Below are 25584 nucleotides of genomic sequence, written 5' to 3'. Positions count from 1 at the left end.
TATCTGATGGATAGATAGTCCCCAAATAGCACTCCATAAACTTCAACAGTTCTTGAATGTTCTTTACTGGGGAGCCTTCGCAAAATAAGGATTTACTTCATGGGGGGAAAGAGTGAAGAAGAGAGATTATAAAGAAAAATAAGCATCCTGGAAACCCAGAGGCAGCTCCCAGGCCAACTGCTTCCCAGAGACCCATCCACTCCTGTTTTTTTTTTTTTAATTTTTAATGTTTTTATTTATTTTTGGGACAGAGACAGAGCATGAGAGGGGAGGGGCAGAGAGAGAGGGAGACACAGAATCGAAGCAGGCTCCAGGCTCTGAGCTGTCAGCACAGAGCCTGATGAATCCACTCCTGGTTTTAAATGGATCAGGAAATGTTTGCTTCCACCATACTATATTATCTCAGACATATATTCCCTTTTTCTGGTCTTCAGTTTCCCTCTCTGTGAAGTGGATGGCTATATTCATTTTTCCCATTTCTCCTTTTCTCACATGCCTCTTGGGAGGCCTTCAGTGGAACATGTATTCAGATTTCTCAGGGAACTTCCATGTTTCCCATTGGGGACAGGAAAAATATTGATCCCAGTTGGCTTTTGTTGCCATGTGGCACTTACATAGACATACAGAAGAGACAAGCAGATGACACTGAGAGAAACTCAAATGGAAACATGCATGTTTACTTGAAAACAAAAATTTAGACATATACACATAACCCTCTCCCATTTACACACACAGAATCATACAAGTGCAAGTAAGAGTGAAGAGACAAGAAGAGACACAGGGGCAAACATTGACACAGCCATGCTAGAAAGCAAACAGACCCACCCTTGCATATTCTTAGCATCATTTCCTACTGCAAGGTTGGATATCAAGCCAGCCTTGGCTTTGGGCATGCCACCAGCCCTGATCTTCACCAAATGTCATGACGGCCAGTCATGGAATGCAAGGACCCAAATGCACATTTATTAAGGTGCTGTGCCAAGTGGGGGGGGAACATTGAGAACAAGACAATCCCTCCTGAGGGGGCTCACATCAAACAGTGACAAATCCATGTGAGAAATGCTGTAACAGAAGTGAGTGCAAGGAGCTGGGTCCATTTCTGTTCTCCTGAACTTCAGAAAGAAGGCAATTCTCCTCCACCCCTCACAGAATGAAATGCAGGCCCAGAGGTATCTGCTCAGCACAGGTGGGCTGTGACCCACGCTGTCTTCTGCCGACTCTCTGTGGGGACAGCTCTACTAGTTTCAGTCCTTGGGTCCTGCCCCTGAAGTCAGCTTCTCCCGCTTGCCCCTCAGGTACGTCTGGTGGTGGCAGTTGAGGAAAAGGCTGATGACGCTGAGGCTGCAGAGGAGGACCGCCATGTTGAACCCATCAGGGAAGGAGCACTCAGTGAAGTGGCTGTAGGAGGAGTGGGCAACGGTGGCAACTGACCCTGGGTGAAGGAAAGCATGACAGAATATAAACAGGAGAGCAGTGAGCAGTGCTGAGGAACTGGAAGAACGTTACCCTTGACTCCTCTTGTCTTCACTTCCCTGTCTACCGGCAGGGGGATGGTGAGGCATTGCCCCCATTTTCTCCTGATTTATGATCCTAAGAGTCTTCCTGATCCTTCTCCCAATTCTGGCTCCCCATTTGCACCAATCCAGCCATGTCTTGTGAACATTGATGATGGACTCAATCAATCCCAGGCAGCTGGCAATGGCACTCCCCAAACCACAAGGCACCCTCTGGTCACATGAAGGGTCATCAGTTATCCCAGGCTCTCAGGATATTAGTGCTTTGAGGTCATATAGCCCACCCCCCTTACTTCATGGATTAGACTGACGTCTGAAGTGTGGAAGTCACTTGCTCCAGGTCCCACATCAGGTCAGTGACTTAGGGTTGGTTCTAGGATTGACAAGATGGTTACTGAGAACCTTACAAGTTTAGAAACTAAGGAAGAACAGCGTTAAGAAGGGCTTGTTTGTGTTCAGATACCACATCACTGGTGCAACTAAGAATAGAACCCAGGACTCAGCCAAGACCCCTGGAGCTGATGGGTCTTTCTTACCTGAAGGATGGTTAAATGTCACTTCCACCACAGGTAGAGCTACACACAGGGCCCCAGACTGGCCAGTCCATAGTACAGGCATGTGAAGACGGGGACCAAAGCATTCAGCATCCTGACAAAGGAGGCTATAGGGTGGCGTGGGGAGATAAAGCGAAATAGTGGAGCTGGGCCTAGTGGTTTGTTTTTTTTTTTTTATCCCATCTTCCAATTGTCTAAGCTGCAGGGAGCATTTCTGCATACCTCACAGAAAAAGTCCTTGGGAAGGTCCTATCATGAGGAGGTCTGGCACGAGCAGTTTGAGGCCATCATGGTGGGTTGGGGCTGACAGGATGCCAAACGAGAGTGCTTATAACTCCCTCTGTACTGTCAAGGCAGATGGCTCTGAGAATCTCCCACAGTCCCCTGCCCAAGGGTGGTAGGAAGCTCTGAAGAAAAACAGAGATAAAATGGGAGGAGAGGCTTGGTCTCATGGCCACAAAGAAGGGGAACCTTAGCACCAAACTGTTGTTTACAGGATACACACCTCCCAAGCTCAGGACTCAGCCAGCAGACAGGGACCTGCCTCAGAAGGGCCTGGGGCAAGGCTGCCTGCAGCTGTGTCACTTACCTTGACCATATGACACATATCTGGCCCCAGCCCACTGTTTGAAGAACATGGCAGACATGCAGAAAGGTGATGTGCTCTGGCTTCTTTCGTAATATGAAGAAGACCTGGAGAGGAAGAAAAGATGGTGTTGATTCTCTACTCTTCTCCTGGGGCCTCAACTGCCAAAGACAGGGTGATTCTGCCTGTTTTGCTGAAGGGGAGACTAAAACTTGAGGGAAATAACACTTGTTAAACATCTATGTAGCATCTACTGTGTGCCAGGTACTTTACATGTTTAAAATATTATATAAATACTCACAGTAGTATGTGGTTTATATTTAGCTCCATTTTACAGATGGGAAAACTGAGGCACAGAGAGGTTAAGTAACTTGCCCAAGGTTATTTGAACACGGTCTGGCTTCAGAGACTGGGCTCCTTCCAATATCCTTCCCAGGGCACTGGGAAGAGAACTCAGGTATTGAACACCCAGCCCAGGTCCCATAAGACAAATTCCCAAATGTTCTCTGCTCAGACTTCATTTTGGCAAGTTTTTGATTAGAAAGAGCCCCCTCCCTTTCATCACTTCCTCCAAATTATGACCTCTCCCCATCCCACTCAATCCTACAAACTGTCTGGATTCACAAGTAGTGTTTTTTCTCCTCATTAACACTTAAGAATGGCTCTTGGTGCATGACGATCCTTGCCACATAATATTAGGTTTTTAAATTTGTTTATCTTTCCATTTTCATTTAGCCTAGAACCTTGTTGCTAATGGGGGAAAGTGCTTACTTTTATGCAGGTGCATGAATGAAGAGTGGGGGCCCATGAGAGCGTTTGGTGGTGTGAGGTGTTACATCAAGGAGCATCTTTCCTCTGCTAGGTAATGGGACCAAGGTTTTGCTCTGAGATCAGCCTCAGATGTGGCCACCTGGACAAACCCTGAGAACATCAACAAGGATGCTTGAGGGAAGCATCCAAACAGAGCGCCTTAAAACTCAACCCAGACCCAGCTAACAGAGATAACTCCATACAAGTGTGTAAGAGCCAAAGGGACCTTGGTGCTTTCAGTATCAGTTTAATGGCCTTTGAAAAGCACCATCAGCACATGCTCGCCATCTGCTGGGAATCAAGGGGAAGTTCAGTCAGACCACTGTCCTGCTGGTGGTGCAGCTGGCCCCAACAAGGCTGGCTTCAGCTCCAGTCCCCACTGTTCCTAGGTGCCCCCTGCTCCCACAGTGCTTACCTGTCTGCAGGAAGATGCTTGTGAGCACAGGGAAATGGGGAGAAGCTACTGAGAGTGTTAACAGAAGGACTCTCCAAAGGTGTTGTAGCCTGTAGCCATGTAATCTTAATGAGCACGCAGATTTCCAGGTCGTCTTGTCTGTTGAAACACAGATTCTTAATCAGTGTGCCTGGAGTGGGACATGAGATTCTGCATTTTCAACAGGTTCCCAGGTGATGCTGCTGCTGCTGGTCTGGGGACCACACTTTGAGTAGCAAGACTTCAGCCCATCACTCAGTATCTCTCAATTCAGGATCTAAATCACTACCTGGTGACTTGTCAATCCTCAGTTAGATTTTTTCCTACAAAGAAGCTTTTTCGTTCTGCTACAGTTGAACAGAGAACAGCTAAAAATAATGAAATACTTACCACTTAGCTACCACTCAGTGTGTGCCAGGCCCAGGGCTAAACACTTTCATACATAGCCACTTCAATCTTCTTTCAATTGTTGCCTTTTATAAAGTAGGTATTATTGATCCCATTTTATAGATTAAAAAAATTGTGGCCCATAAAAGGTAAGTAAGCCACCCATTGTAACACAGCAAGTAATTGGCAGAGCTGAGATTCAAACTGAGGTCTTCCAAAGCTGCATGGAACCAATGGATTCACTGCCTCCCATCATAAGTGACACCACCCTGATCAAGCTCCAGTTTTTACAAAGTGCATCCTATCAACACTCTCTCCAGGCCTAACGCTGCCATGTCTTGCCATCCCCTTATCTTGGTAATAATTTACAGACTGGCAGAAGTAGCTGTAGTTATCCAGAAGTGAGGTGGCTATGAACAGGGAGGAAGAAGAGAAAATGAAAGCTTGCTCTGCCATGGTGAGACCCACCTGGCTCAGGGCCTGTGAGGCTAAAACCTCCTCCAGCCAAGTTCTGGACACCATCGTCCCTCTCCAACCCTCAATGATACTCAGTGAGTGGTTGCTAATCAGATCACCTCCATGGAGTGGCTAGAGCAGAGGCTGGGATGTGCATACGTGTTGCTGGTCTCTCATTTTTTTTTTTTAATGTGCACAACTATGGGCCACACAGCCACACTGAGCACTTACTATGTGTGAGACCCTAATCCAGGTGCTGGAGTGTTGGAGGGACACCAATCCTTATACACATCAACCCTGCCCCCAAGGAGCTCAAAGGCTCACTGAGATGTAGGAAACCTTGTAAAGTTGGGGCTGGAAGAAGAGTAGGAACCACAAGGTGTTCCAGAAGTTGGTAGAGGACTGGAGAATGAAGAGGGCCTGAGCATGCCAGGGAGAAGTGCAGGGTGCCTGGACCTCTCCTAACTGCCCTGAGGCCAGAAAGGGATCAGTGAGAATGCAGCAGAGGCTTCCACTGGGGGAGGAGCAGCCGCAGAAGAAGAGAGAGAACAGAATTGGTTAATGAGGGGACTTAAAGACTATTTTAAGGAGCTTGAACTTTATCATTTGGTATTCCTTTGAAAATGACAGGTTGAATGGTACCATGCACTTCTCCATGCTAGCCACTGTTCTGAGCACTGAGACAAATCCTTACCTTGTGGGAGTTCACATTTGGGTCATATAAGCCAAGGGAGCTACCAAGGGCTTCTGAGCAAGAAGTGGATGTGGACATGGCAGATTTTCAAAGGATTATGGTGGAAGCAGAGCAATTTGTTGCCACAATTAAATGACAAGCTCTCTGGGGTATGTCTCGTGTTTCACAAAGTATCTGTATCTTCCGCAAGGTAGCAGACATTATGCTGGGCCTGACTTTTAAAAGAGAAGTGAGCAGTAGCCAAAGTATGGAAAAAGCCCAAATGTCATCGACTGATGAATGGATAAAGAAGATGTGGTATATACATACAATGGAATACTACTTGGCGATGAAAAAGAATGAAATCTTGCCATTTGCGGCAATGTGGATGGAACTAGAATGTATTATACTAAGCAAAATAAGTCAGTCATAGAAAGACAAATATATGATTTCACCCGTATGTGGAATTTGAGAAACACAACAGATGAACAAAGCGGAAGGGAAGGAAAAATCAGATGACAAAAGAGAAGGAGGCAAACAGTAAGTACAGAGAACAAACTGGGAGGTGCTAGTGGGGAGGTGAGTGGGGTAATGGGCTAAATGGGTGATAGGCATTAAGGAGGGCACTTGTTGGGATGAGCACTGGGTGCTGTATGTAAGTGATGAATCACTGGGTTCTACTTCTAAAACCAAAACTGCACTGTATGTTAACTAACGTTAATTTAAATTACAAAAATAAAAATAAAAATAGGGAGGAGTGACCCTGCCTTTGAAGCACTTGCCCTTCAGAGTGAGACCAACAAATCGTTTAACAGGCCCTTAGGGTAGGAGAGGGGAGACTGATCTGTAGAGTTGGCCAGTTCCTATGGTGTAAATGCTCCCACCATGGCTGGTTTCGACCTACCAGGAAGTGACTGAACGTAGAGCTAGGGAGACATACACATGAGCAGTGCTGCCCAGCTGGTAGACCTGCCCCTGGTCCACCATGGAGAGTAGAGGTGGAAACCCAAAGAAGGAAACAAATGACCTGGACTTGGAGAGCCAAGGAAGGCTTCAGGAGAAACCTGAGTCTACAGAATATGTAGGAATTTGTCAAGGTCAGGTAACAGCCAAGGCCTGGGGCCCATGGAGCAAGGCTGTGGGCCTGGGGAGCAGTGTGGCTTTGGAGGAGGCAGGTGGCATGCAGGCTGCCCAGGCAGTAGAAGGAGGTGAGGTGGGAATGTAAGGCTGAGCTGAGAGGACTGTGGGAGGCTTCTATACCCATCGAAAGGGTTGCCTTACCCCTGCTGCTGGGAAGCCTTCATAGGGTCAGCAGTTCCTTTTGGTGCGTAGGTGTCTGGGATGATCATTCTGTCAGCAGTGCAGAGGGTGGCCTGGAGGTGAACATTAATGAGGAATGGAGACCAGTGGATAGAGGAGGGAAGGTGAGAGGTGTGGCTGTCAGGACCTGCTTCTTCAGGCTGGACCGCTTGCCTCATCTCCTCCCAGCTGGTGCACTGAGGCAGAGGGGCTGGGGGTGAAGGGGCAAGCTCTGTGGCCAGAGAGGCTCACCACCTGCTATGTTACCTGGCCCCTTTGTATCTTGGGGCAGTGCTGGTATGAGGACTGATGAGCAGGTCCTTGGAAAGCACTTAGAGCAGTGCCTCACTGTAATAATCGCAGTAAAATGCCAGTAATGATGTCCACTTTCTCCAGAAAGCTCTTCCTGACACCCCAAATGGGTCTCTGCGCCTCCTCCCCGTCCCTAGCACATACTTCCTGTTGTGAATTGTAATCACCCATTTCCACAAATTACTCTCCACCTAGAGCGGAAACTGCAGGGGTGAGGGGTGCCTTCTCCAGCAGCGGCTCTGCAGGTTCTTGCACAGCCAGGCACCCAATTCATGCCGAGGGCACACATGGTGACCAATGATTTGCTGACAGCAAGGTGTCTGGAAGGGACCCTGCGTTTGGAGCTTGGAACACTAGGCAGAGAATAACAGAGCCTAGGCAGAAACAGGAGGCAGTGGGGGGTTCTTTTAGGCGTGCATGGCGGGGGGGGGGGGTGGGTAATACATTCTATCTTGCTTGCTGCTGACATCTATTTTTCCATTTAAAGAAAAGGTAAATGGGAGTTGGTGATAGGATTTGTGTCTCTATAGGGAAGGCAGGGTCACCAAAGATGGAATGGAACCCCAGCTCCTATATGTATCCCCTCCAAAGCTTTTCAGCTTTATGCATAGGAAGATCATGGTCTTTGGGCACCTCAGAACGGAGAAGACCCTAGAGCTCTGCAGGGCCCCACCGGGCTTACCTCATAGAATATGTACCCTGAGAGGGCCACCAGGCCTGGGCTATAGGCAGCGAGGGATCCTGCAAACCTCAGACACTCCCATCCAGACATGAAGCAAGGACTTGCCACCACCGAAAGATAGAAGACAGAAAGAAGAATGACAGGGAGTGGCAAGTGTACGAGGAGCCGGGAATCCATCCTTGGGTCTAGAAAAGCAAAGGGTCAGGGAGACAGCTGAACTGGCCACCATGCCCACTGCCCTGAGCACTCCCTTCAGCCGGTTCCCAAGGTCTTGGTCATTACTATGTCTTGTCCCTCAAGATGTCTGACATTAGGATGGGCTGAATAAACAAGCAAAAGTTCCCATTAAATGACACCATCTCCTACCTCCATTTTCAAAGGCCCAGATGTATTTATTCCAGAGTGTCTTCAAGGTACTGGCCATTGCGAGCACCTGTAAGTGAAAGCAGGGTTTGTTTCTTGTCCAAATCACCCCTCCCCCCATTCGCTATCTCTGTCCCTCATCGCATGGCCAGCTGAGGTTCTACAAGTTTCCTCAGCAGTCCCCACATGACCACTGAGTTTGGGCTTCCCCTGTCCCTGCCTTTGGGCATTGTATGACTACCAACCATGAACTTTTAGAGAGACTCCATTGGTCATACTTCCCTCCAATCCTCACACTCTTTGCTGCTCTACCAGTTCTCTCCAGCTTCTGCAGTGCCCCCCGCCCCCCAGATTTCAGTCCCAAGGGAAAGGGGTGTGGATATTGTGCACTGAACAAGGGGAGGACCAGAGAAAGCTCTGCTGTTTCCTCTTTTCTGCTCTATGCTTCCTGCTCTTTCTGAGGGTTCCTGGCTTTACTTGCCCTTCACTGAGCTCAGCCACACCCAGTCCCTCCAGGGCTTAACTTACTCCTGTGGCGTCTGGGCTCCTCTGGTCAGTGACTGATGCTGCTTTGGCTGTTCATGGTGTTGAGGCTGGTGGTGGGTCTGAGTGACAGGTCCTCAGGGCTCCAGGGTGTAGGGTGTGACCGACAGGCGGCCCCACCCTCAGAAGCTCTCTACTTCTGTGCTCTGTGGATGACCCCAGCCCGAGCCCTTACACACACACTCACACTCATACACTTGCTGAGAACCGGAAACTGAGGCTGACGTCCATGCCATGGCTGGGTACCCTGCCATTGTCATAGCCTCAGGGAGAAAGAGAGCAAGAGGCAGCCCAGTTAGGAGGAGGGAACTAAGAGGGCAAAGGACAGAGACTGTGGCTTGGAGAGGGTGGGTCAAAGCTTACAGATAGATGGACAGTGCCCACATGGATGCAGACTGTCAGCCCACTGGTCCCCTTACCATCCCCATGACCCGTGCCCTGAACTCTTTATATTTAGCACAGGCAATCCTCTCGGAGAAGAAGGTGTGCATGGGGACATTTTACCTCTGCCAGCATTGGCCATCCCTTCTCAGCTCAGGTTCAAGTTTTCTTCCTCCCTCTGTCCCTTTTTCCCACATGGGTAAGGATTAAGTGTATACCTTTCTTAGCCTGCTCTCCACTCACCAGTAGGCTGAAGGAGCACCAGGGAATGGGGATTATCTCAACCTGTGCCTGAAAGAAGCAATTAGGTACATCCTTTCCTCTCTTGATAAGATATGGGGAAAGAACCAAGTTTAGAAGCCAGATCACTGAACAAGGGGCCAGCAGCCCATACCCCAAGGCCCACCACAGAATGATCCCAGGGAAGCTCTAGAACTAGGCTTTTTAGAACATATAGCCTCAGTTTCTCCTCCAGGAAGATAGTACACAGTGGTCTTGCAAAGGCTTGTGAAAAATCAGGTCTATGTAAACCCTGGATTATCCATGCTCAGAGCCTAGAGGATTAAGGGACTTGAAGAACTAGAGAAAGTAATGGATAATCCCCACCAGAAGGATTTGGTTTAGAGATGCGGCTGGCCACACATGCTCAGCTGTATTCATGTACATTCGCAGGAGCTGCTGCAGACACTCACACTGCTCCTGCCCTTCCCTCTGCCTGGGGATGTTTCCTAGCTGGGTCCTAAACAGAAGACAAGTCCTTCTTGGTCATGCGTCACATGGCATTTCCTATAGAATCAAGTCAAAATGTGCATCCATCTGGTCTCCTCACCCTTCCTGACACACCCACACCCGTTTTCACTTCTTGGATGCGGCCATGCTTTCTCCTTCACCTCCATCTTCCCTCTTTATGGCAGGCACCTTCTCTGCCACAGACGCCCCTATCCACCCACCCCTTGCCCACAACAGGCACTGTCTGTACCATGGAGGTTAGCTTGTGAGTTTGGTGGTTCAGAGTAAATGGTAAGTCCCCTGTGGGAAATAACCCCCTACTGCATGGGAACCCTAGAGGTGATGTCAGGAAGGTGGAAACATGGGGCCAAGAAGGTGTAAACAGCCATTGTGGAGGCTGTTGTCATGTGAAGGTTGTGGTCATCACTCTGCTGTAGCTCTCACCTTGTGTCTTCATAATACCAACCCCTTACACATGAATCTCCTTACAATCTTTGGGGGAGACCCCTGGAAAATCCCCTACATAGGGCCTGAGATGCCCTGACACCACCTAGGAAGCAGATGGCATCAAGAGAACAGAACTATAGATTTTAGGCAAGACACGCTATAGTCTAGTGCCTTTTTTGAGCTCAGCACAAATCTGCTGTGAGGAAGGAGTCCTCTCTCTATCCTTTTCCTCCTCTTTCTGGGAGGAGCTTGCACAAGATTTTATTGGAGTAGAAGGGTACCACTGCTTTTTACAAAACATTGAAAATGGCCACTATAGATAATGGGGATTTTACCCTCAGCTCCAGCTGGATAATTTGGGCTGCAATACTTTGTTGCTTGTGCTGACAGGAGTGCTGGCATCCTCCCCCCCACCCCCACCTCCTGTGAGGTGTGCCCCCAGAAGCAGTCATGGAGTCTTTTCTTTCTCTACTTCCGGGATAGTATCAAGGCACCACACTCTGACCCTACACACCATCCATATCAGGACCCCCAATGACACCTTCTCACTATCAAAAGCAGGAAGCCCTGTGACTCACAGGGCCAAATTTTCAGCTACAAAAGAGAGATTCCCAGGTGCTGATCTTACCTCTGACTTTATTATATTCTGTTTTATTATATTATATGCTCCTCTCACATAATTCAGCTTATCTGTTTCATTAATGCTGTTGTAAGTTGCCACAACCTTTTTAGAGGAGAATGCAGGAGGCAGTCAGAATAAATGACTAGGCATGCAACCAGGTTTTGAGCATCTATTACACACTGCTGTGGGTTTGGTGGCCAGAGTTACACCAGCACTCCTCCACCACATAGCCTCCACTACCCGGTTTGCCGAGGTGAGAGGCTGGTTCTGCTAACTTCACAAAAAGGCATGCAATACACTCCTAGCTGAGCTACATTTCTCCATCACAACTCGGATAGACTAGTTCCAAACCTGAGGACCTCACTCCTAAACAGAATATTCCTGAAGACAAGAGAAGGGGAAATGTGTGTGTGTGTGTGTGTGTGTGTGTGTGTGTGTTTGTGCACACACGTACTCCTGTGCCCACACAGGTGTACTGAACATCATGTGAGCCAAGTAACTTTATTTCTGTCTATATTTGCCTTGACCAGAAACCATGGGGTTGCCCCAACCATACCCATGTCTCTCTCCCTTTCTTTCTACTGCTCTCTTCTCTTGCAAAGCAGCCAGCATGAGCAGTCCAGGAAGGCTGGAGAGTGCAGTACTGGGAACAGGGGCAGGGAAAGGAGTGGAAGCCCCAAACCACAGGCAGACTGGGGAGGAGGGAAGAAAGGTATATTGTAGGCATCACCTGAGGAGGTGGTTTAGGATGCCCATGTCCACCAGCCAGCTGAGCATCTCCCTGGACCTCAGGGAATCTGACATGTCACCACAGTCTTTCAGTGCATCCCTTCCCCACATGCTGACAAGAAGCAGCCCCAGGTTTTGCAGGTCAAAATTGACAAACAGAGTTGTGCTCTGGCCTGGTTTCTCACTTTGCTCCTAGGTGTTTCCAACTCTGATATTTGTGGGGCGGGGGTCCAGGCAGCAGGCTGCACCCATGGCTTCTGGCAGCCTCCACTCCCCAGTCAAGCTTGAGCTGAGAATGCCCATTGTAGGAACCGCTCACAGGTGCCTTGGCAGGGCATTCCTGCCAGCCTCACAGATGCAGTAATGGGTCCTCGTACAATTTGGGCTAGTACTGACAAGGATAACTAAATCATCATTTCATTAACAACAGGGTTTGGCAGAAAATTGTGCACAAGGCAATTATCAGTCATGAGCATTCCGGGAAGGAGTGTGGTAGGCTTATTTTCAACAGAGCTTCCAGGAGACATATGAGACAAGGTAGAAACCATCACTGGGTGTTCCCCTCCCTCAGGATGAGCTGCTTTTGTAAGCCTGTGGCTTTATGGCTTTATGGTCAGAGCTGGAGAGAGTGAGAGTTCAGGTTTTCTCCTTGAACATAGATTTCTTGGGTGACCTTGGCCTTTCTCCCCTCTCTCGTAGAACAATCTCCAAATTCCATCATGCCCATTTCTGCCTCACTGCAGATCAGATCTTCATGGCCCACCCACCACAGACATCATCCTAAACCACTGATTTTGTCATGTTCAGCCTCCTCAGGAATCAGAAAAAGTTATTCACTGTCTATCGGTTTCAAGTTCAGTTCAGTTCATTTTTAGTACTAAAATCCTCCCTGAGCACATCAACTGATGAGCAGATAAGTAAAATGTGGTAGGCATGTCCACAAGACAGAATATTATTCAGCCATAAAAATGAATGAAGTATTCATTCAGTCTATAACATGGACGAACCCTGAAAACATTCACTGAATGAAAGAAGCCAGTCACAAAAGCCCACATTTTGTATGATTCCATTTATATGAAATGTCCGAAATAGGCAGATCTGCAGAGACAGAAAGTAGATTAGTGGCTGCCAGTGGCTGGGGGGCAGAAGAAGGGAGGAAATTGAGAGTAGCCACTGGTGGGTATGAAGTTGTTTTCAGGGTGATGAAATGTTCTGGAATTTGATAGTGATGGTGGTCATGTAACTCTCAATATACTAAAAACTGCCAAATTGTGCATTATTAAAAGGGTGAATTTTACAGCATTTGAATTCAAAAATAAATTTAAAAATCTCCCCTGAACCCAAGGCATGGGGTCAGCTAGGTCAAGCGCTGGGTTGTAGGGTCAGGGACAGTGTGCAGTGGCACAGTCCCTGGAACAAACAGACACCATGATGTTTACATGTCACGTTCCCTTCAGAGGATTCTTTGGGAGACCCCATTCACAAAGTTGGTGCCTGGTGTGGCTTAGGATTACAAAGAAAGCATGCATTATTTCTAATGTTTCTCTCATTGGGTAGATAGAAAATTAGCTCAAAATTCTGAAATCCCCTTCTCCCCCAACCTATTCTAATTTGCAGAGCAAGTTTTTGGGGTATCCCAAGGTGTTGTGATGTGGAACAGCAAACTTCTTCTTTGACCATGTCCAGGGAGCTATTTGTTTATTTACTACCAGAACTCATCCCCTTATCTTCAAATCCTGCCCTCCTACCTAATTAATCACTCATCCAGAATTAAGATTTTCTTAAGCATAGATTCCTATGTTCAACTTTGTCAATTTTACAAAGGCATATAAATGTTATTTGACTGTTTCTGAAACTACTACTATGGTTATGCTTTCAGAGAATGTCGGATGAAAGAATGAAGGCATCATAGGAGGACATTAGGAATTTTTGCTTTGAGTTATACAAGGAAGAGACATTTATAAGGAATAATACCTACCTTGTGACTCTTGTGAACAGGATAATGTGGGACTGTAGGTGTCATTTTATCTTATTTTTTTTAAGTTTATTTATTTATTTCGAGATGGAAAGAGAGCGAGCAAGGAGGGACAGAGAAAAGGAGATAGAGAGAATCCCTGTCTTGGGGCTTGAACCCACAAACCATAAGATCATGACCTGAGATGAAATCCAAATACTTATCTGATTGGGCCACCCAGACCTCCTTGTACAGGTAATTTTAGATCTCTTTGCTAAATAATTGGTCATGTCTCTTCACAGTCCCTCCCTGGGTGCCTTTCTAATTCTGCTTTCTCCACCTGGAGAAAGGGGGAAACACGCACTGGCCTAGAATTCTTGCAGGATATTATTCCCTTATTCCATAACTGACTTTACACTACTGAGAAATAGCTTTGATTGTTATTTTCTTCTTCCCCCTCTTTATTTTATTTATTCCTGTTTCATTTTAGTTGGCCATACTAAATTGGAGAGGGAGGGATAATAAACCCAATAAACACAATTTTAGTATTTATGGGCCTTTTTCAAGACCAAGCTGGGGAAGGAAGGAGTTCATGGAACAGAGTTGAAGACTGTCTGTGGATCCAGGGTCCCTGAAGTGTAGAAGGAACAAGGGCAGTGGTTAGGAGAGAAGTCAGACTGGACAAATGGGACCCTGGGTTCTGGCCCCAGCTTTGCCTCTCAACTACCCAACGGTCCTGAGATCACTCTTTTGGGTCTTAGTGTCCTTTCCTGTGAAGTGAAGTGTCTAGAGCAGGTGACCTGGTTGGCATCAGGTCATTTCATTAAAGTAACATTGTCTACTCCATCCCTACCAAACAAGAAGCCAGCTTTTCAGACTCACTGACAATGGTAAGACAAAGCATTTGCTGCCAGTGACTGTGTTCCAGTGCACTGTCTATGGTTACTTCTGAGATGTGTTAGCTAAACCTGGGTAGGTGAGATCTCTCATCTTCACTGAGTTCCCCTCTTTGAATAAATCCAATCCCAGCTGCTTTGGTGTGTTGCCATGACATAGATATGCTGGCACATAGAGGGCAGGTGGATGAGGCATGGGTACCGAGACAGGTGGGTGTGGCTCGGGGTGCCCAGGGCCAGGTCAGATTGTCGGGGAGAAATCTGAAGACACATGTCCACAAGAGTCTGTGTCAAGGATGCATGGAAGAGTGATGTCTTGGGATCCTTGTGAGCAGGGGCTGTGTCTGTATCTTCTTGCTATGGCTAATGCTAGGGCTGGACTGTGATGAGAAGCTCTGCCCCTTGGTACTGCTGCTGGAGGACAGCCCGGGGCATCCACTCAGAAAAGTTCTGGCACTACCTCATCACATGTGTTATAAACACCCCCACTGTGCTAGAGATTCAGCTTTTGCACATAGAGCCTATAGAAATGCTCACATATATGCTGAGGTTGTCCCCAGAGGTGATCTTTGTAGGGTGGGAGCTGACACACTCCAGGAGTCCCCCACTGGGCAGAAGAGAGGAGGGCACTGGGTGAGTGCACACCAAAAAACAGCCAACTAGAAAAATATGGAGCCACACGGATGGACCTAAAAACCATGGTACTAAGGGAAAACATAAAAAGCAAAAATAGATTTATAATACAGCCCTGGTTGTGTAAATTAAACATAACATACATGCCAACAAAAGAGAAATACACAGCTTGGAAGAAGGTGTACAAATGAAAGGATACACATTAGGTGCCTTAGAATGAAAAGTATAAATACATACATACATACATACAAAAATAAGTAAAACAAGACAAGGGCGGGTTAATGACCTGAGGAGTATGATTAACCCACACCTCTACATCAGAGATAAAAACAGGAAAAAAAAAACCACTAAGACTTGACAGCTGGAAATTATTTTTTGGAGCTTGTGTCTAGAGCCTGGTGACCTTAAAATTTGATGTGCTCGCTGTCACAGAACCTTAGTGCCATTTATGTCCTAGTCCTCCAATGCCACCATTCTCTCACTGGTGACAAACAGGAAAGGAGAAATGAATAAGGAAGTTTATGGAGTTCTCAGTGTGCAGACAACCTCTCTTCTGAGGTGGCTCCGCTCAGAGAAATGAAGGAGTGACTCCTCCAGGCTCATCTTAATATTTCCTGACACACCAGGTTACGGAAACTTTGAACTTCCCAATTAATAGTCATTCCTGGGAAAGACAGCAGCAACAAAATGCACCTTGATTCCCAAAACTACTGAAGACACAGCCCCACTGCTTTAGGAAGGGCTCCTCACATCATCATTGAGACTGTTATGTGAGTGGCACCCAATGGACATGACTCTCGGTACTCATGTCCTGTGTGGCTCCTTCCCATGCTGCCCTTGAGCGTGGCCTTGGGACTTCCTCTGGTCAGTGCAATGCAATCAGAGTTTTGATAAGGACTTGTGCCTTGCCTTGGGGCTCGTAAAGCTCTAGTAGCCCTGAGCCACCACAGAAGAGGGCCAGGTACCTGCTGGAGACATGATGAAGAGACAGATGCCTGATCAGGTCCTCTCTTTCCCCCTGCTGGTCCAGCTGGCCCAGCAGAAGTGCCGCACATGCATGTGAAAAAGCCACTTTGGACCTCCCAGCCCTAGCAGCAGTCATGTTAAGTGGAAAGTCTGCCTAGTTGAGCCCAATCAACCCACAGAAATCACAAGAAGTAATGACACACTGTTGTGTTAAGCCACTAAGTTTTGGTGTGGTTTGTTACACAGCAGCGGGTAACTGAAATACTGGCACACAGTGAAACTGATAAAATTGTATCAAATTAATTTTCATGAATTTATTTCTTTTTTTAAATTATAAAGCAAATATATTAATTATTTGCTCCTTCCAAATGCCAGGTGAAAGGCACTCCAGCATTCATAGCCACAGGGCAGGTGGCTGTCACGGTGCCCCCCCCCCCCCCCATAACCGGAGAGCCCAAGGGACTGTATGCTCTCATCCAGCACTGGCTCATTAGCTCCTGGCATATTGCTGGAAGGTAACAGGCCAAGCTGGGGGGTTAAATGAGGAGTCCAAGGTCACACAGCTAGTAAGTGGAGGCACCAAGATTCAGATACATCCCAACTAACTCTCCGTTCGATGGTCTTTCTATTATATTGTGTCATTTAATTGCTGGTACCATTTTTTAAAAGGAACAGAAATGAGAAATCCTGGCATGAATCAGGTGCCTGGCTGCTGATTTCTTGACTCTGAGGCAAGGGGAGGGTTGAGAAGCACCTCCACCCATGCCCAAGAAACAGCATACTCACTAGAATGAAAACTATGAGCATGTAGACTTGCCTGTCTTGATCACTGTTAACCACCTAGAACCACCCTCCTCCCCACCCATAGTAGATACTCCGTAGATATTGTTGAAGCAATGAAAAAAGGAATGGGTGTGTGGAACCCCAAATCTGTATGACCCGTACGTGTTGGGCTAGTCTGGACTTGTGCTGCCTGGTACTGCTGAATCTCTGGGGGACCACACACACCATACAGTACCTCAGCGTGGTGCTGCCCAGGCCTTTCCCTTTATCACCACTAGAGGGCAGGTGCGTGCCTGGCTTCAGCCAGTCAGTTCTGCAGGCTCCAAAGGCACCTTTGGCTTCCCCAAAGAACAGAATACTAAATGGATCTGCCAAGATACATCTAACTCAGAGATCACTGCAGATGTACCAAGTAGACAAAGGCATATATCGCAAGTCTTGTGGCCTCAGTTTAGGTGAGGGGTGAAACTCAGCCCAGCCTCCCTTCTGCTGCCTCTGCAGTGGGGATCCTCAAACTAAGGACTCTGAGTCCCTTCTGTGTTTTCATCCCAGGCATTTTCACCTTGGAGTCACCTTCCTGCACCCCACTCTCCAGAGTGAAGAAGGCAAATATTTCCAGCTGGAAAACTGCTGATAAGCAGAAGCAGGTCTGAGGAGTTGAGGAAGGAGGAAGATCTTAACGTGTGTCCATGGGTGTGTTTGGGGTAAAGGCTGATCAGGGCCAGGTTGTCCTGGGTGCTTGTTAACAGCCCTCATCTGAATTGATCCTCAAGTCACTTTGGAGAGGTGGGTATTATTATGCAGATGAAGAGACTGAGGGTCAGAGTGGTTAGTTTGCTCTAAGTCAAATGGCTGGCATATGACTGAGCTGGAACTCAAACACAGGGTGATCTGGCTTCAAAGTTTCTGCTGTTCCCCCCAACAAGACCACCAATCATGAGGTGACCAGGACTTTGGAGAAGGCAGTATAGAGAAGACAGTGGAAACCCAGGGCAGATAAACATATGTAAAGAGCTTCACCAACTATCAAACATTCCTTACCTCACTTAGCCCTCACAAGTCTACAAAGGTTGCATGGCTTAATCTCCATTGCTGTGGTGAGGAAGAAGGCAGCGTGAGGTGAAGCATCTGCCCAGCACTGACCACGCATGGGCGTTCTGCCTCAGGGGCAGTCTGAGCAGAGTTGGCAGCTAGCGGATTTCATTACTTGAGGCTGAGAAATGAGGGAATGCACCTCCATCCATCTCCTGATTCCTGGCAGTGGGGACTGGGGGCTTCTGGTAGCCTCTATTTGCTCATCTATAAAGTGGGTGGCAGTGACCTGCACTCCCCTTCAGCCAGCTCTCTGTGAGGCAAACTAGTCTGTTCTGCCCGGACCTCAAGTGGAAAGGCTGAAGATGGAAAGAAATCAAGAGTGCAAGCTTACAAATTATGTTGACTCTGCTTCTCCTTTTCAAAGGTTTTATAAGGACTAACACAAGTTTCTAAAAAAAATTTTTTTAAATGTTTATTATATTTTTGAGAAAGAGCGAGAGACAGCATGAGAGGGGGAGGAGCAGAGAGAGAGACAGAGACAGAGACAGAGAATCCTAAACAGGCTCCAGGTTCCAGGCTCCGAGCCATCAGCATAGAGCCTGATGCAGGGCTCGAATTCATGAATCTCAAGATCACAACCTGAGCCGAAGTCAGCACTCAACTGACTGAGCCATCCAGGCATCCCACTAACACAAGTTTCTATGGGACAAATCCTAGGTCTTTTTCTTTTGTCTTTTCTCCTCAATGCTTCACCCATTTTGATTCAAGGGAACAGGAGCTAACTGGGCTGGGGAGAATCCCACAACAGGCACCACAAGGGTAGGGGATAGGGGGCAGCAAAAGCTTCTGGGCATCCAAGGGACAAAGCACTGTCGGCAGGCTCCAGGTCCTAACAAGGCTTGTGTCAAGTACAAGTCCTACACTCGATAGTTCCTGCCCTTTCTCACTGCCTGTAATGCTAGCAGCCAGGCTTGCGTCCCCAAGAGACACAGTGAGGATGGGGCTCACACTGGGCCCGGCCCAGTCACAGCACCGCTGTGTCCTCCCACCCACTGAGTGACAGCACCTCTCTCCCCGAGAAGACAGCACCCCAGGTTCCTTACCTGCAGTGTCTGCTCAGAACCTGGCTCAAGCCAACATAACTGCATCTCCTTCTCCTGCCGCAATTGCAGGAAACATTTTGCAGGCGTATGCTCCTTTTCCCCAGCTGTGAGCGGGGCACAGCACTCTTCTCCTTAACTAACTGGGGCAGAGAAGGGAGAGGAGGCAGCACCTATGTGTTTGGTCGTACACCGTTAACGTCATCGGAAGGGCAGGAGCATGTGGGGAACCTACCTCCTGCCCGCATATCATTCCAGAGATAAACCGGGGCCTGCTGCTGTGCACAAATGCATTTTAAGGATGGGGAAGTGCCTAGCACATAGCAGGTGCTCCGTGAATGTTGGCTGGAGGTATGTGGCTCATTTTTTACAAAGCAGTTGTCGGAAACGCGGACCGGACTTGCTCTGGAATGTAGCAATGCTGGGATCTTCCTCCTCTTGCCTCTTCAAGGGGAGCCAGAGGTCTCTCTGCCCCTGGTAGAGGCGGAGACAGCCTCCCCTGCTGATGGGAAGAGAGGGAGAATGCACAGGCAGCCTCAGCTGCAGCCGTCTCTGCCTGTGGGAGTCCCTACACCAGGGTAGCAGCTTGCCCCACCTCTGCCCTCAGACGCCATGGTCACTGAATGACTCTGTGTCTTCCCTCTGGGTAGCGGGGCAAGGTGACCCTTTCAAGTCTCTTTCAGTCTGTGAATTCTGTAGCCAGTTGGAGAGCACAGTAGTCTCCTAGAGGGGCTGCCAGGGAGAGGAAAGAGGAGCCTAGGGGCAGGTAAAAGCAGCTCAGCCTCCTGACCACCCCCAGGACACCCCCAGTCCTAAAACAGTGCAGAGGGCTAAGGGGCACAGGCCTAATGGCCTGAGCGTCCTCACCAGAGAGGTGAAGGGTGCATGCAGGGCAGAGCCTCCAGACAGAGCACATGCCAGTGGTGCCCTTGCCCTTGCGCTGGGCCTCCAGGTGGGGGAGTGCAAGCTGCTGCAGGGGTGTCGGAGCCAATACTGCCACCTGGGGACCAGGATCCAGGGAAGAGCATGTTTTCCTGGGCCACCTGAGATGCATAGAGCTAGGGGCAGCATACCAGCCCCACGCAATCCTCACCCCCCAGTCAGAGACACGAGGACCTGTGTGTAAACCAGCCAACCTCACAGTCGAACTGGCTCGGCCTCTACCACAGACGTCGTGACCATCACTCACAGACCAGGGCAACCAATTAGCCTGGCACCCAAGCAGACCTCATCTATGGGACGGGAAACTCCTGTGTGCAGATCTGCTCTAGTAACTTGCTGGCACTTGGCACGGGTGTGCAATCTGTCCACCAAGGAGCTCACCTACCACAGGCAGCCAATTTGGAAGTTTGAGACTCACTGGAATGAGATAAACACGTTTTAAGGGAGGCCAAGGGAAGAATGACAGGCTATTTTAGTTATTAAAAACAAAGGAATTCTCATCCACAGGGGTTTCTTGGACTAGCCGTTCATGGTAAGCACCACCCAGGGCTCATTCTCTCTTCTCTCTGTCTCAATGTGTGGACTCATAATTCTAGAATGGGCTGGATGAGACCTCAGCTAAGTCCCTCATATCCAATACATGCCCACAGAGGGTAAGTGTCATGCCCAAGGTCACACAGCCACTCATGGTCAAGGGGATACCGGGACCCAGTCCTGTTGAATCCAGACACACCATTCTGGTTTATCTGATTTGTTACAGTTTTTTCTCTTTCTCTGTATCTCTCCTGCCACTCACACTTCCCAGTCTCCACTGGAATGATCCTTCCTCTGCCTTTCAGAAAGCCTGAGAAAGGAAAGATATCCAAAAGCAGGCAAATAAAAAGATGGGAAGGGGAATCAAACGAACATTTTACATGAGAAAACGTGTGGCTTCATTTCAGATCACAAGTCACAGACAGGTGGAAACCATATTTTCTCTGTGACCCATGCTGCAGTGATCAAGCCTACCACCAAAGCTAGGGTGAAGACCACCAGACCATCAGTCCATTGTTCCTGCATCACGTGTGTGCACAGGTAGGCAGATGTGAGATACAAGGCTGGGGGGAAGGGCACCCACTCTTCTTCCCCAGACAGAGATGTAAGCAGAGGGTTTGAGGAGATTAAAGAAAAGCATGAGCTGGGCCTCCACAGCATTTCATTAAACTCCATTTCACATCAGGCTTTAGCAGGATGAGGTCCTAGAAGTGAAGACAACTGTCTAAAGTCACAGATTTTAGTTGCTGTCCTAGGACTGGAACTCGGCTTTCCAGACACCTTCCTGTGGAAAAATCACTATAGTTTAAGTATGGTTTAGCCCAGCGTCTTTCAATGGCAAATGATAAGTAATGACTTATAGAAGGTTATGAAAGCAATTTGATGGTCTACACAACTTTTAAAATAAAATTAGACTACAATGGAAAGGAATAGAATAGAATAGAATAGAATAGAATAGAATAGAATAGAATAGAAGGCACCGGGGTGGCTTTGTCAGTTAAACTTCTAACTCTTGGTTTCAATTCAGGTCATGATCTCATGGTTTGTGGGTTTGAGACCCACATCCATCTTTGTGCTGACAGTGCAGAGCTTGCTCAGGATTCTCTCTTTCTCCCTCTCTCTCTGCCCCTCCCCTCCCCATGTTTTCTCTCTCAAAATATAAATAAATAAATAAATAAATAAATAAATAAATAAGATAGAGTCAGAAGGCAGTAAGAGTAAGTGTTGTTTCCCCAAACATTTTTCTCATATCCATGCATGTGTGGATAGACACATATGTACAGATATATATGTATATGTGTATGTGTGTATTCGTGGCATCATGACAAAATATTTTTCCTGCTATGGGTTGTCATCAAAGGAAACTTGAAAGTCACTAGCTTAGCTTAGAGGTAAAGTATAAAGTACTGGTTTAAATCATGGTTCTAATACCCCTATTACTGGGCTTTTACACAATTGTTTTCATCTTTATGAACTTTGGTTTCCTCACCTGCAAATTGAGACTAGTGATAGACTTATAGGATTGAGACAATTAATTGAAATTATCCACATAAGATGTTAAGCATGGTACCTGACATGAAGTAAGGGTCAAGTATTAAATATCCCTGTGATATTTTATGCATCTACTACAAGGACTCATATTCTAAGGGTGACAAAGAGCCATAGCAGTCAAGCCAAGCAGAAAACAAGCTATGGAGGGTAACAGAGTGACACTGAGGGCACCTGTCCAACTATGAGACCCCATACCCGAACCCCTCCATTTGCTATTCAATCATGCATGGGTAAGCATTGCCTAATTCCTGCAAGACACGTATGTATTTACAAGGCTCATCTTTACCTTTGCAGGAGAATGGGCAGTTTGGGGTCTCTTGAATAAGGATGGGGCAGAAAGAGGGGAGAGGGAGTCCTAAAGACAAATTCTGCCTCTTTCACAATTCCACAGGGGGCCAAAGCCACTGTCTTCCTAACTCAGCTCCTTCCTCCTAGAGCAGGTAGAGGACCAGAGAAATTCGCCACCTTCAGAGATCCTCAGGAGAGAGCCGAAGGGCAATGAAACAATGCAGCTGTTGCTACTCTTTGGTGTTTATTTGTTTGCTGTTCATGAATAAACTTCTCTTGACCCTCCGAGGAAGGATGGGTTTGGGTGGGAAGGACGCAGAGCCTCTTGGAATCTTTTGCTTCCAAGGAGTGAGTGGGTTTTTATATTTAGCAGATGACTCACCTTCAAGCCCATTAGTCACAGCCTCCCAGCTCCGATCTGGCAGGCTGGATGCTGGGGATCTCAGTGGGATGAGATCAGACAGGAGATTGGGAGACAGAGCAAAAGAACTCAGGGAGCTAAGAGTTGAGAAGACCAATATGAGAGCCAGAGAGATTAAGGCCGAAGCAGAAGGCCCAGAAAGTACAGCCGACTCATGCCCAGCCAAGAGGTTCCAGGGTGGCAGGACCCTCTGGCCCAGACTTGCTGCAAACACCCAGCCACCAAGGAGGGAGAGAAGAGGGGGGCAGGGCCCAAAGTACCTGTCTTTGAGGCCATGCCTGTGGCCTGGCTTACATGTCCAGGAGCCCTCCAAGTGGTCCCTCTGGGCCACGCAGGAAGCTTGCCAACCAGGGCCCCATCTATGGGCCGGCTATGGTAGTGACAGATGGCTGGAACAGTGGTTTTCACAGGGTGTCACCAGACCATGCCCAGACCAGAAGCTTGAGCAGGACAGTGAAGGAGGACTCTGAGAAAGACACTCTGTCACAAGAGGGGAAGGAACAGAGGTGGCAAAAGCATCTCAAGTGTGGTCATCAGATCTCCCTTTTCCAGGGTCAGAAGGCCCTGGGACCTTGAGAACAGGCCCCGACCCAGGCCTCCTCCACCCGACTCCCACTGAGCGGGTCCAGAGTGTCCACTTTTAACAGGCCCTGGTGCTTTGTATGTACATTAAGGCTCTAAAACTCTGGTTTGGAGCCAAGCTCAGCATCCCAGTCCCCTGATCCTGATTCACTATGGGATAAAGGCATGTTGATATTCTTCTCTGTGTCTCAGTTTACCATTCAAAACATAAGAAGCTTACTTAAATGATTGCTTTAAAATTAAAAGAAAAAAACATGCAGGAAAGGAATATAAAGTTGGTTTGTTGTTTTTCTTCTCCATGAGAAGTCTGAATACTTCTTAACTAGAACTGGGTCAGGCCACAGGGGAGGAAAACTACACCTAGCTGCATCCCACAGCTCCAGAAATGGCAAAGATCATCTTGAAGCAAACTCCAAGGGGCTGGTGCCCTATGGCAGAGGGCAGCTGGTTCGGGACTTGAAGGCTGGGATGTGGAGCCACCACTCCTCTGTCCATCTTGGCCCACAGGCCCAGCTACTTAGGGCCCATGGTTTCCACCAAAGGAAAAAGATGCTTCCTTCTGCAAGGTTAGATGACTTTCTCTGCTGTTAAACCTCTGTCATGACAAGTAGGACGATGTCCCTGGGGCCCTGGGTTGAAGTGAAAGCATCTGGGAGAGCAGGTGGGGAGGGAAGGGAGAGGTATGGAGCCCGCCTGCTGAGTGGGGTGTCATGTCCGCTTTTCTTTCTCCCCAGCACCCTTGAGGTGGGTGGCCTCACCCTTATGAAGGACAGGAGACTGGGCTGAGAGTGAAATGGGCTGCCATGTTCCAGTGACAACACTGACAGTCAGGACTTGTATTTGGGTCCGGACCCCATTATTTTTTTTTCCACTTCTCTAAATTGCTGCCTCACTTTGTCACCAAGATCCCTGGGTCACTTAACAGACCTGCCAGTTTCTTGACAATATAGTCAGGGCATCCCTTTTCCCCTCATGCCATCCTCTCCCCATCCTCTTTCTTCTACCCACTGTGGCCTGAATTTTACAAAGGCTCCTCTTGGTTCTCAATATGGCAATCTCCACTCCTTGATTCTTGAGCTATTTCTTCCATTCTAGTAATATTGTCTTTTTCAAGACCACAGGAAGCTCATCTTCAAAGACCCCCAGGCCCCCCATCCTTTTTTTACTGTCCCATTGCCCACCCTGGGCTAATACACCCATGGCACTTTGTGCATTGGCATCCATTTCTCTGGTGCTTAGTAGAGGGCTCTTTCTGACAACTAGGCTCTCAGTGGGCCAGGATTGTCTTTCCATTTTTCTGCCTTCCCTCATTTAAAGCTTCATACCTAGAAACATAGATCTTGTTGACAGGTAGAATAGCCATGAAAAGGAGCTTTGGGGAAGTGCCTTAGCATAGGCCTGCATGTCCCACCTTGAAATGCAGGCCATCTCTGTCCCTGGCCTGCCTCCTTCCCTGAAAATTTTTTCTGCCTTCTGCTCTCCATGGAGGTGCCTCAGTTGAGCAGCCTGCTGGGCCAGACAGAGCCCTGGGCTGGCAGCCACAGGAAGAGGTTCCAGTAGGAACAGAAAAGGACAGTCCTGTCCTCAGCAAGTATGCACAGTACCTTCTCTCTCTCTCTCTCTCTCTTCTCACCAACCAGACTAGAAACTCCTTGAGGACAGGGCTATAGCTTCCTTTGTATGATATGTCTGACCAGCTTCAATGAGATAAGTAAATAAATATGAGGCAAATGGGACAGATGATGGGAGGGGTGCTACAGGAGTCCTCTGGGAGCCTGTCTCACATTGCTGATCTCTGGCCTCTATAATTCTATCTAAAAAATGGTGAAAATAGCATCTCTGACACACAACCAGTTGGGAGGGTTAAACAAGACAGTGACTAGGAAAGTATTTAACAATGTGTTGTCTCATAAAATGGCACTTCATGAACTAAGTTAATTATGCTAGTGTAAGCAAGCATGTGAAAAGAAATGAAATTTGGGTAAGGGGCGCACTAAAAGTAACAACTGCCTACTGTATGCTGGTCACCATACTAGATGCTTTGCCCATGGCATCCTCTAATGTTCCTAGGGAATCTACTTTGCAGATGAAGAAATTTAGGATCAGAGAGGTCAATTTGCTTACCTAAAGCCACACAGCTAGCAAGTGGCTAAGTCCTGCTTTGAATGGACACTTATCTATCCCCAAAGTTGGAGCTCATTCCTTTATACCACAATGCTTCAAATACTTGAAAAATTTTAGGGGAGAATTTTTTTTCAAGTAGAGATTTGAGAAGATGGTGGGAGGTCAAGGAAGAGAAGAAGAAAGAGAGCTTCAAGACAGCCTTGGGGCATCCCTTTAAGAATGGGTGGCTTAACTCCAGAGAGGAGGCTGAGCAGA

The 25584-nt window shown here is 47.8% G+C and overlaps 1 protein-coding gene across 5 annotated transcripts; it reads right to left on the bottom strand.

The window, feature by feature from the left end:
* Window positions 1-651: 651 nt before the first annotated feature.
* On the bottom strand, window positions 652-21350 carry LOC102900369. 5 transcript variants are annotated; one of them, XR_002159479.3, is made up of 8 exons: window positions 8073-12531; window positions 7707-7891; window positions 6695-6786; window positions 3880-4017; window positions 2658-2761; window positions 2291-2475; window positions 2051-2175; window positions 1301-1432 (listed from the first exon to the last, which is right to left on the bottom strand). XR_002159479.3 is itself a non-coding variant. In XM_019834393.3 (7 exons), the coding sequence occupies exons 2-7, from the start codon at window positions 8188-8190 to the stop codon at window positions 1245-1247; spliced, it is 825 nt and encodes a 274-aa protein (XP_019689952.1). In that variant the 5' UTR covers window positions 8191-8875; window positions 18891-21350; the 3' UTR covers window positions 652-1244. The 5 variants fall into 5 exon arrangements, 3 of the variants coding, with proteins under 3 accessions (XP_019689952.1, XP_019689954.1, XP_019689955.1); XM_019834393.3 differs by lacking the exons at window positions 2051-2175; window positions 2291-2475 and adding an exon at window positions 18891-21350 and having other exon boundaries at window positions 652-1432; window positions 8073-8875; XM_019834395.3 differs by lacking the exons at window positions 2051-2175; window positions 2291-2475 and having other exon boundaries at window positions 652-1432; window positions 8073-8139; window positions 8598-12531.
* Between the last annotated feature and the right edge of the window lie 4234 nt (window positions 21351-25584).

Source organism: Felis catus, chromosome B4, assembly GCF_018350175.1.
Source record: "Felis catus isolate Fca126 chromosome B4, F.catus_Fca126_mat1.0, whole genome shotgun sequence".
Classification (NCBI taxonomy): Eukaryota; Metazoa; Chordata; class Mammalia; order Carnivora; family Felidae; genus Felis; species Felis catus.
The sequence above is the reverse complement of the archived record's forward strand: the minus strand, read 5'-3'. Positions and strand labels throughout refer to the sequence as shown.